The sequence below is a fragment of the Acomys minous genome, assembly GCF_964271855.1.
Source record: "Acomys minous genome assembly, chromosome: 17".
Classification (NCBI taxonomy): domain Eukaryota; kingdom Metazoa; phylum Chordata; class Mammalia; order Rodentia; family Muridae; genus Acomys; species Acomys minous.
The window spans coordinates 25,612,753-25,624,655 of NC_140500.1; the positions used below are offsets into that span (position 1 = coordinate 25,612,753).

The 11,903-nt window shown below is 42.2% G+C and overlaps 1 protein-coding gene across 20 annotated transcripts in view; it reads left to right on the forward strand.

The window, feature by feature from the left end:
• The window catches only part of WNK1 (WNK lysine deficient protein kinase 1), a 118,650-nt gene extending 107,866 nt beyond the window's left edge, over positions 1-10,784 (forward strand). For 9 of the 20 annotated variants that reach the window (XM_084766065.1, XM_084766071.1, XM_084766067.1 and 6 more), the window contains 4 exons: positions 1,669-1,761; positions 4,629-4,670; positions 7,263-7,450; positions 8,071-10,784. In XM_084766065.1, the coding sequence (XP_084622191.1) occupies positions 1,669-1,761; positions 4,629-4,670; positions 7,263-7,450; positions 8,071-8,388 (641 nt within the window). In that variant the 3' untranslated portion in view covers positions 8,389-10,784. Of the gene's footprint in view, positions 1-1,668; positions 1,762-4,628; positions 4,671-6,341; positions 6,637-7,262; positions 7,451-8,070 lie in introns of those variants that run through there. The other 11 variants (XM_084766066.1, XM_084766064.1, XM_084766073.1 and 8 more) reach the window with 4 other exon arrangements.
• Positions 10,785-11,903: the final 1,119 nt, after the last annotated feature.

Here is an 11,903-nt window from a genome sequence, read left to right on the forward strand (position 1 = left end):
ACACAGTGACTGGTGATAGGGCTTAACAGGAAAGCTGAATTGTGATTAGAATCACTGACCGCCTTGCTTCCAGCCAGCTGGTAATATATATAGGTTCTTGTTGCTTGGGTTGTTTGTTGTTGTTTAGACAGCACCTCATTCTTTAGCTTAGACTGGACTGATCTACAACTCAGGGTGGAGCTCAGGCTAACACCGGACTCCTGGCAGTCCTCTTGCTTCAGCCGCCAAAGTGCGGAATTATAGCACTAAGCCATCAAACTCAACTCTGAAAAAGCTTCTTTTCCAAGGGTGATCGTTACACTTGAAGCCTATATGAATAGCTTTTTAAAGACTTAAATCTTGACGAGTTTAGGATAGCCACGGCTACACAGAGAAACCCCATCTCAAAAAGCCAAAACAAAACAAAAAAGACTTAGATCTTGGGTTGGAGAGGTGGCTCAGCTGTTAAAGGCTAGGCTCACAACCAAAAATATAAGGCTTAGATCTTAACCTTTCACAGTAAGCCAAAACTTTGTGGACAGAGTTCTAAGGAGTTGCTAGCAGTTTTAAAAATTAATATCAGCTAGGCGATGGTGGCGCACACCTGTAATCCCAGCACTCGGGAGGCAGAGGCAGGCGGATCACTGTGAGTTCAAGGCCAGCCTGGTCTACAAAGCAAGTCCAGGACAGCCAAAGCTACACAGAGAAATTCTGTCTCAAAATACAAAAGAAAAAAGAAAAACTAATGTGTTTTTTTTTAAGCTGATGTGCTTTTAAATTTCTAAACATGGTAGCAGCGTACTAAAATGACTAGCCCCTAAAATCTATTTTTTAATGCATCGTGAACATAGAGTTACTAAGGAAATTAAGAAAATTCCAGAGAAAAGGAGAGGCTCCAAGAGAGAAGTATCCTAAGATCCATTCTTGATCAATACTCTACTTTCCAAAATAGTATTTTGTCTTATTGTTTTTCAAAATACTACTACAGAGAGCTTTTAGTAACTAAAATTCACAGTGAGAACGGGAAGGAGGGACTGAGTAGATCAGTGTTAAGAGCACGAGCTGCTCTCTCCCTGGATTCAGTTCAAAGCACCCACATGAGGCTTACATCCGTCCCAGGGAATCTAATGCTCTCTTCTGGCCTCTGAGGGCAATGCATACACATGGTGCACGACTCACATTCAGGCAAAACATTTAAAAATAAAAAAATTTTAAAAAGTGAAAGAAAAGCTGGGCATTGTAGCATATGGTCTTAGTTCTAGCACTCATGAGACTGAGTCTAGGCTAGGTATAGTAATGAAACCTGCTTCAAAAAAAGAAAAAAGGCAAAAAATTGAAATGAATTGGGTATTTGGATAGGAAGGACTGGAGGGACAGACCTACAGATAATTAAGTACCTCTAGCACAATTACTTAGAAATTAGACATTTAATTTTTCTTTTACCCAGTTAATATATTTTCTTAATAAGAAACAACACAAAGTTGCTAGCATTGTTCCTACTAAGAAAAGTTTCACTTCTGCCACTGGAGTGAGGCCTGGTATCTCTGTCCCATACAACAGATGGACTTCCCTGCGGCTCTCACTCTTCTACATGCCATCCAGTGTGTCACCACTCCAGCCTCGAGCTCTAACATCTTGTAGTTGTGTTGTCTCTTCTCCTCTCTGTTCTTTCCTTTTCCCTTCTCACAGGCTGTGCCAAGTTTAACTGTGCATCTGAGCAGGTGACATTCAAACCTGGTGGCAGGAGGACCCGATTTCTGAGTACGCCCTGCTTGGCTCTTTGTGTGTAACACCTTTACTCCTTCCTTGTCCTTGTTTTTCTGCTGTTTTGGATCTTATTTGTCACGCAGTCCATTTTCATTTGTCTCTTTTATATTTCATCTACTCAGTGGCTTGGCTAACTGTTACCCTCAGAAGTTTGGGTCCCATGTTAGTTATAGTAAAAGATCCAGAAACAACAATGGGTTTTTATAGGTTTCAAAATAACTCCCAGGTAGAATGGCTTCATTTGGATCTATTCTAGGCTAGGCTCTATCCATATTAAGGCTGTAATACACAGTCATATTCAGAGCTGTCTGCCTGTCCTGACATTAGGAGTGCTGGTACATGCCCATGGTTACCATACTGGAGAGGGAAGAGCCAAGATTGCATGCTTGAGGCCAGCATGGACTACATAATAAGTCCCTTTTTCAAAATAAAGTTTTTTAAATGATAGGAAGCTTGTTGGCCACCAGTTCTGACTGAAGTTAAAAGTCACCCTGCTTTCCATTTTAAACATGAGTTGAAACCTTCTCAATTAAGCCTGAATGTGTACAGGTTGAAAAGATGCTGGAAATCTCTTTACTACTATGACAAATTCTGTGAGATTAAGTAGTTCAAAGAGCATTTAAAGCCCAAAGCCAAATACCTGCAAGTGAAATTTGTTACTTTAATGTTAGTAGAACTTCCTCACTTTCTATTTAAAAACAAGGTGCAGGAAGCTAGAAAAATACAGTTACTAAAGTGCTTGCCATACAGATTGAGGGCCTGAGTTTGATTTCTAGAACCTAAGTTAAAAGCTGGGCAAGTTGGCTTATACTTGTAACCCCAATACTAGCTAAGTTGGATAAAGGATCCCAGGTCTCATGGGCAAATCTCCTTAGCCATGTTAGGAAGCCCAGGGCTGGTGAGAGACCCTTCCTCAGAAAAAAACTGGGTGCCTCATGAAGACCCACACCTGAGGTTGTCCTCTGACCTCCATATGTACCAATACACATACAAGCCATGTCGGACTGGACAGGCGGCTCAACAGTTAAGAGCGCTGGCTTTTCTTCCAGTGGACTCAGGTTCAATTTCTAATAGCCACATGGAGGCTCACAACTGTCTGTAATATAGTCCAAGGGGATCCAGCATCTTCTTCCAGCCTCAGGACGCTGCACACGCATGGTGAACAGACACTCATGCAGGAAAAACACCGGTACACATGAAATAAAAATAAATCTTAAGAAGGTGACAGATTTGGCAGTAACAAATTGCCCTTCTCGTCTTCTCTGTGTAAGGAATGGAATCAGTGCCCACTTCCTAGGGCTATTGTGCAATTTAAATATGATACAGTCCATAAAAATAGCTGATACCTAGAAAACTCTGAGTTCCTCTGAGGTTAGCAAAAACCTACCTGGTGCTTAGTAGTTGGCCAATAAATGTATATCGAAAGAAAAAAAGAAAAAATTTAAAAACAAAAACTCAATTAAGAAAAAGAACTTTGTTAGAGTTTGAAATACAACTAATTAAGGCCTCAAACTTCTGGTGTGGTTATTAGTGCTTTTTAAATGCATGTGCTAAAGCCATCAGTGTTTCCTAAGTATGGCTCAGGGAGCCTTTGGCCTCTTCATGGTGGGAAGAATTTATGCTCTGCTGTGTTCTCTTGTACCTTTGTGTATTAGATTTAACCTCTATTTCCCTCACTGACATATTTGTCATCCTTGTTCCCCTCTTCTTTTTCTCCTGAGTTGGTCATGGGTTGGTTCTACCTATAGTCTTCTTTACCACATTCCCACACATGTCAGTGGTCCAGGGCTGAGCTCTTCAACAAAGTGGCTGGAAGGCATTGCCCATTTTGGTAGTCTCCAAGCATGCATAATTGGGGTATACTTTTATCAGTCCTTTTTCTGGTTAGACTAGCTTGGACTATGCATGCTATTAGCACACTTGAATAAACATTAATTTATATGTCCAGCTAGAAAGATGTAAGGACATTAATTATAGGATGGGTATTTTGCAGTAAGATGTGACATGCCCAGGCCTGTGATACACAACCTGATAAGTATGTCTAAGAAGAAAGAAGGCAAACCAGGGCTTCTTTCTGTGAAATCTAATAAGCACCATTTCAATTAATTTCTCATACCATACTCTTAAGTATAGGCAGTATTATCTGTTTGAAAATGAAAGGTCTTATACCTTTTGAAGATGCATCAGGATATGTTGTATAAAACTGCTGGACAAATCCTAGGAGGCAGAATCTTTAAAAATACATAGAAAGAAAACAGGTGCTTGGAAGAGTGGGGACCCCTAGTAATTTTGGATACATTATCCTATATTCTCAAAGTAGTTTGGAGGCACGGCTTGGCTTAATGCTCTATCTCTATTTAAAGGTTGCTTGTTTTCCACATACTTTTAAAATTGTTTCTGGAAGGGATGGGGCATGTGGGGGTCAAGAAGCAAGCCTAGAATGTGGAAATATAACAACCAGTTTAAATTAACTTAAAACTGTAACAATGTATTGGATTAAAATGCTTTATAACAACCCAGCAGAAGAAACAGGAAGTAGGACAAAGTCAATGAAGTGCTGCTTGGGTATTTGAAATTCAAGCAGTGAGACCTGTCCCTTCCTCCTCCAGAACGTTAATGCCACATTATATTTTAGAAACAAAGATTAAATGTACAAGCTCAACATCTGTTTTCCAGGCTTTACAGGCCATTTGGTAATTATGTTAATACTCACAACCAGTTAGATTTATCCAGAGACTTGTATCTACATGTAGGGGCTACAGGTCCCACTCAACTGTGTCCCCTCCTGCTTTCTCTGCTGGGCTTCTGTGTGCTGTTTGGAGAGTCTATAAAGATTTTACACTGATATTTCTTTAACACATTGCTCTCTCTTTGTGCTTCAGGGAAGATGGTGAAAAAAGTCTGTCCTTGCAACCAGCTCTGTAGTAATTATCTTTTCTTTCTGTTACTTTTGGTCCTGATTGCAAAGCCATGAGTTCCTTAAATTCTGAAGCTTCATTAACTCCCTGTTTCCTAATTTCCATGCATCCCTTCACCCTTTTCTGAGATACACCTTCACATGCTAAATTGCTATATTTAATTACTGCTACTTCCAGTACTTCCAGATTAAGAAAACTCTTTGTAGTCAGTGCTGTCCTGTAAGCCCAGCTGTGTCAGTCGTGGATCCATGATGTCCACGGATAGGAGTGGGGAGATGGAGGGAGCCTAGCTTCTATACAGAAGAGTCTCTGAAGCAATGAGCGTGGATACTCAACCATGATCTAGGTGCAGAGAGAGCCATGGGCTCCATGTCATTCATAGCTCAGTAAAAGTTGCTGCTCAGCTATTGGGGAGGATGCTACTTGGTTGATAGCACTTGGCTTTTCAGCCTCAGGGCTTCTCATTAAAATAAAATGTAAATATTAGGAATTCAGTACCCAACAGGTTTTTAAGAATTGAGACAGTTAACAATAAAATTCTGTGAGTGGGCTTCTTTGGCAGTAAGTGTGACTCATATAACAGCTGGTACACACTTCTTCACGTGGTAGTCTAGTGATAGGAGAAATTCAGAGCATGAATTTAGGGGAATAAAATCTATTCTATTTTATAGAGCTTTCAGGGGGACTGAAAACATTTAAAAGTTAGCACACGCTGCACAAAGCCTATTAATCCTGTCTTACAGTCAGATACTACAATAAAAAAGTTAACTATAGAGTGAATCTCCCTTGTAAAGTAAACCTCATTTTCAGAATATAATATTGAGGCATGTAGACTGAAGTGAATGGCAATTGGTTTTAAAGGACCCTCACAGCATCAAGAGCAACTAGCATCAGAATAGAAAAGTGTGACATCTGGCATGAGCTCTCTGGACAAGCAGGTCCACCCTGACTTGGCTTCAAATTTGGCATTGACAGCTCTGCTCACTTGTGATATTTTTATCCAGGAGGATGCTAGTCCTTGTGCATGCCGCATGCCTGCTTTCTGGGTCTTCTTACTGTTGTGACTGCCCATCTTCATGACCTGGGTTTCCTTCCCCCTGCACCTTTGTCCCACATTTGCTATTCAAGGAAGGCTGTTTCCTGTGCTTTTATACTTTCCCACTTGGTTTCCTGCACTCTAGATGAATTTCTCTACTTTGTAACTGTGTACAGTAACAATCCCCTGCAGTTCTAGCAAGCACCATGTGACTGCAATAATTCATGTCTTGCCACAGTAACCAGAAGAAGCATGTGAGCATCCTCACTTTCCAGCTTCACCTGAGTTAGCTTTCCTCTAGCACAAACATGCTTTTAGCCAGAGACATAGTCCCTGGGTGGTAAAAGTAGATACACCTTTTGGTACCAACAGAGGGCAGGGGGCATTTGTAGTAGATAGGGTTGCTTCAGGTGTGCTGCTGTGGTCTGGTGTGCTGCTTTGGCGTTGAAAGCAAAATCGCATGCACTTAGTCCCAGAGTTCCTTGAGTATGGTAGGGCCTACTGGCTCACAATTTTGGTATCCTTTATTTACTATGTAGCAAATGTTAAGTCTGCTAATAAAGTGGGGGATAAAAAAACAAATAAGACCATGACTCTTCTTTCCCTCTTCCCTAAAACTTGCCTCTTCGAAAAACCTTCAGTGTGCCCTCCAGCAGAGCCGAAATCAGGCAGGACACAGACTCCTCCTTTCTCTCTCATCAAACCATAGAAATAGAAATCCTTCATCATAACCTATCCCCTCTGCACCCTTCCCTCAGCTACGTTTTCCTGCTGCTTCTACCCAGGAGTGCTTGCTCTATTGGGAAGAGTTGGGAGAAGGGATGAGAATCCTTGACCAACTAAAACCCAAGTCCTCAACAAAACCATAACTTCCTGGAGCTGAGAAATGCAGGCACATCTTCCTCTTCTCATGAGACATTGAGAGGAGTGGAAGCCTGACTCCTTCCAAATTCATATTATTTACAAAGTTATATTTATGGTTCCAGATGAAATTTCTTTTGAACAGAGCATGTTGCATCTCATCATTTCTTTCTGTTAAAGAGTGGTTAAAGAGTGCCACAGTATTCAAGTGGTCTGGGAACCCCATCTTTTCTACTGCAAGCACTAATCTCTGCATTTGTACTACTTCAACTTTCCCACTGCACAGTACTTCTTTGGCCCTGCTTTCTACAAAGTTCCATAGCAGCCAGCCTTGTGGACCATATCACTCCCTCATCCGGGGTGGTGCTGGGAATAGAGCACTGTCCAACAGTCCCAGCATTAAAAGATGCTTTGAAAGAAGCCCTTGCCCTTCATGCCTGCCGTCATTCCAAGTTGTTAAGCCTCATCTACAAGCTATGGAAGAGAAACCACTTTTATTACCCGCTATGCAAAAGCAAAAGGATAAATAAAACATTGAGATCTTCCTCTCCTGCATGGCTTCCCAATTATTCTCTCCATTCTGTGGCTTGCCAATCATTTTCCTGTGACATTTTCCCTTTTCCCTAAAGTTATATCCCAGACACCACCATCACCATCACCACCACCCTTTAATGCTAGTATTGTGTTGCTTTCAATTCTAGGGACCAGCAGCACAAATACTGTTGGAGGAACAGTGAGTAGCCAGGCTGCCCAGGCTCAGCCTCCTGCCATGACTTCCAGTAGGAAGGGCACATTCACAGATGACCTGCATAAGTTAGTAGACAACTGGGCCCGAGATGCCATGAATCTTTCAGGCAGGAGAGGCAGCAAAGGACACATGAATTATGAGGTGAGTGTTTGGTCCCTTTTCCTTCAGCTTCCTGCACTATCTATGTGTGCACATACATACTCGCCACATGGACACAGATCTCAGACCTACGTTTTCACTCCACTTACCCCACCTGCACCACAAGACAAGGTTTCTCCGTGTAGCCTTGGCTGTCCTGGACTCCCTTTAAAAACCAGGCTGGCCTTGAACTCAAAAAGATCCACCTACCTCTGCCTCCTTAGTGCTGGGATTAAAGATGTGTGCCACCACCACCCAGCTCACTTATCTTCTTAAGTGTAGAGCCAATAAATACTATAGGAGTCTTCGTTATGTTTGCTAACACTAAGATTAGAACATCTGGATGAAGATATGGCTCGGAGATATGGTTAAGAGCACTGACTGCAGAGGTCCTGGGTTCAATTCCCAGCAACCACATGGTGGCTCACAGACATCTATACTGAGATCTGATGCCCTCTGCAGTTGTGTAAGCGTACATGCAGGCAGAGAACTGTATACATAATAAAAAAATCTTTTTAAAAAATTAGGACATCTCAGCTGTAGAGCAGCATTGCAGTGTCACCCACTCTGTGTCTGGATATTACACCTGTGCCAAATTCTCATTGTTACTTTCTTGTTTTTAGGGCCCTGGGATGGCAAGGAAGTTCTCTGCTCCTGGGCAGCTGTGCATTTCCATGACCTCAAACCTGGGTGGCTCTGCCCCCATCTCTGCAGCATCTGCTACCTCTCTAGGTCACTTCACCAAGTCCATGTGCCCCCCACAGCAGTATGGTTTTCCAGCTGCCCCATTTGGCACTCAGTGGAGTGGAACAGGTGGTCCAGCACCACAGCCGCTTGGCCAGTTCCAACCTGTAGGAACAACATCCTTGCAGAATTTCAACATCAGCAATTTGCAGAAGTCCATCAGCAACCCCCCAGGTTCCAACCTGCGTACCACCTAGTCAGACGCAAGGGTGTTAACTGAGTATATTTGGGGGCAGGGAATGGAATGCTGGGGGGTAGGGGGTGGGGAAGTAGCCTATATACTAACTACTAGTGCTGCATTTAACTGGTTATTTCTTGCCAGAAGGGAATGTTTTTAATACCATTTTGAGCCCTCAAAATGGAGAACTGCCCTCCTTCTCCATTTGTTGGAGTTCAAATAAGAAGGAAAGAGCAGCTTTCTGGTGGAGGGGCTGCCTGAAACTGCTTTTTTATTTCTGTACCCACCAGTAAGGCCTAGGGGCTTTCTGCCCCAAGAGCTAGGTATAAGCCTAGACCCATATGTATCTGTGAGTGGGGAGAGCTCTTAACTTTGACATATGCCCTGAATTCCTTATTTCCTCAACAATGTACACCTTAAGACAAAAAGGTTCTCTCCCACTCTGATCCCTACCCCCACTTTCTTTTTTTCCTTTCACAACCTAGTAAAAAATACCAGGGGACTGGAGTTGCAACCCTTTCTTATATAGGTCATTAATGCTTTAAGCAAAAGATATTAGCAGCTTTGACTGCAGCATTAGCAATTAGGGGAAAAAATGACGTTCCCTGTGGACATGTAACTTTGCCATCAGTTTTGATGTGGAAACACTGTGATATATAAATGTTGTTGGACAACATTAGTTTTAAGAGTACAATTTGAAAGGTTTAAAAGGTTCACACACATACACACAAAAGCTAGCTCTGTCCTTATTAAGACACTTTAACTTTTTCCTTTGTATTTCCATTGTATTAGATAAATAAATGTGAATGTAAGATTGTATAAATTACTGTACTTGAATACTTCTGTTCTCCCAGTATTGCTTGCTGGATATTTTAGTGCCTTGGACTTCTATTGCTTCTGCTGTTAGCATCGACTTACCAGACCCCAGGTCATCAGAGGGTGTATGGAAAGAAACCTTAGGTCTATGTGACCCCAGCAGTGGATATGCCAAAGGGAAAATGAAAGTGTTTTGGTTTCAAGTTTTTGTTTTTGTTTTTTCATTCGTTCAGCAGATTTGCCTAGAGCAGGTGTAAAGTGAGCACAGTGAGAAGTTGGCATCAGTGGTTGAAAACAAAGCTGTTTCAGAAAGAAAGAGGAGGGCTGTGAGCTGGGTGAAAGACAAGGACTGGAGATGTGGGGGACAAGCTCGCTTGAAGTGACGCCTGGCCAGGGAACAAACAAGACCTAAACGAAATAAAACAAAATGAGAGGGGAGTGGGCCAGATTTTAAGTTTGGAAGGATGACAGTGCCAAGTCACAGATGGAAAAAGTTGCTCTAAGGAAACCTGCTTGGTTGCCCCAGCTCTCACTGCACATGCACCACACATCTCTCTGCTTCAAGCGCTGTATTGTGGGAAACAGACCCACTTGTGACTTTCGAAGCATTGCAGGAAAAGTGCTTATTTCCTTCCCTACCCCGTTTCTTTTACAATGTCCAAATGGTCGCACAGCCGGAATCTACTGTGCCACCTGTGCTTCTATATCAGAGCTAATATATCAGAGCTCTCAAATTTTCATATCCCCAAATAACAGCAACCAACCAGTATTATGTAGTGCTACACCTAGTTATAATGGGCAGTTTTCTGGCAATAGGTACCTAATTGGCTGTTTGGAATCTGAAAAAGTGGAGAGTAGAACTCCTTATTTCTTGGGTGCTTCCTTCACTTTGAGTTGGGAACTGTCACATTTCCAACTTCATGACACATCCCAGGAGTTACCACACTAGCAAAAGCCTGGCTACCTGAACCCCTTCTTCCTGTAAGAATCCTGTTCTTCTGCAGTTGGTCTGGGCCCAAAGATACAAGTGAGAGCTGAAGGTTTTAGGAGGGAAGTGTGAAGAGCAGGGCTTTTGTTTCAGGTCCTGCTACTAAAGTGTTGACTCATTTATTCCGTTTGGGAGAGATGTGGAAATGAAGTGGGTTATAGGATGATGGAGTACTTTGTACCAGAGGTAGAGGGAGCCAGATGCAGCATGTCTTGTTTGGTTTTGGTTTTAGGTCTTTTCCCGCTTCACAAAGGTTTATTTACTGTTGATTTTCCCCCTCCTGTGGATGAAATAACTGAAGCCTAGAGGAACGAGCTAGTGCTACTGAACTGTTTTAAATTATTTTTGTGTTAATAGTACACTTTGAGTATCTTTTTCCACATTTAAAAAGAACTTTCCGAATTATAAATGTTTTCCTTACGTTATTTAACAATGTACACTGTTTAAAACTGAATTCAAACCTTGGGGTTTCTCAGCAGCCGTTAACTGTACATTTTGCACTAACTCCGGGTGTTGCGCTTCTTGTAAGATTGCGCCTTGTGCTTCAGTTTGTTACCTTTGTAGACTTATTTAATGAAACCATTCAAATAAACCAAACTTGCTTTTGTTGAGCTGTGGGGTGTCATTTCTAAGCGGGGTGGGGGTGGGATGCCTTTTATTCTCACTGGCCCTGGTTTGAATTTTGTATGGTTTTTTTTTTTTTTTTTTTTTTTTTTTTTTTTTTTTTTTGGTTTTTTGTTTTGTTTTCCAAGACAGGGTTTCTCTATGTAACAGCCCTGGCTGTTCTGGACTAGCTTTGTAGGCCAAGCTGGCCTTGAACTCAGAGATCCACCTGCTTCTGCCTCCCGAGTGCTGGATTTAAAAAGGCATGCGCCGTCACCACCCGGCTGAATTTCCTACAACTTTATACCTGGATTTGTTGTTTTAGCAGCAGTTTACCCCAGACAAAAATCGTGCTGTTAACAATGAAAGTGATACTGCTATGAGGAGTTTGTTCCTAGTCCTCAGAAGAGGCAAAACAACAGCTATTAGGAGACAGGGAACTTGTGGCAAACTGCTGTCCATCAACACTTCTGTAAGCAACAGACTTAGGTCTCAGCTTCCCACAAACAGGTCTGGTCCCTACATCAAGATCTGGCACAGGGGCTAAAGCACTTCCCACCACATCAGTGCTTGGTTGATCCTTGGGACCCAGATGGTATGGGGAGAGCACCAGTCCCCTCATACACTATAAATGTAACCAATAGATTTTTTTTTTAAAGATTAAGCACAGGAAAACCCTAAATTCAGCTTAAGTAAATTTGCAAATATATTGCTCTTTTGGGGAATCATGAAACTGTTGGATGTGGTGCAGTTAAGGAAGAGGAGTTGCTTCCTTAAAAACACCAATTCCTGGGACTGGAGAGCATGCTCAACAGAAGAGTGTGTACAAAGCGAGTCCAGGACAGACAAGGCTACACAGATAGACCTGTCTCAAAAAACTGGAGGAAAAAAAAAGGCCTAGGTTCAATTCCCTGCACCCACATGGCAGCTCACAATCATCTTTAACTCCAGTACCAAATGATCTAACATCCTTTATGGATACTACAAGTGCATTTTCACATACATACATACATACATGCAGACAGACAGGCAAAACACATTAAAAGATTAGCCGGGCATGGTGGTGCACGCCTTTAATCCTAGCACTCAGGAGGCAAAGGCAGGTGGCTCTCCCATGAGTTCGAGGC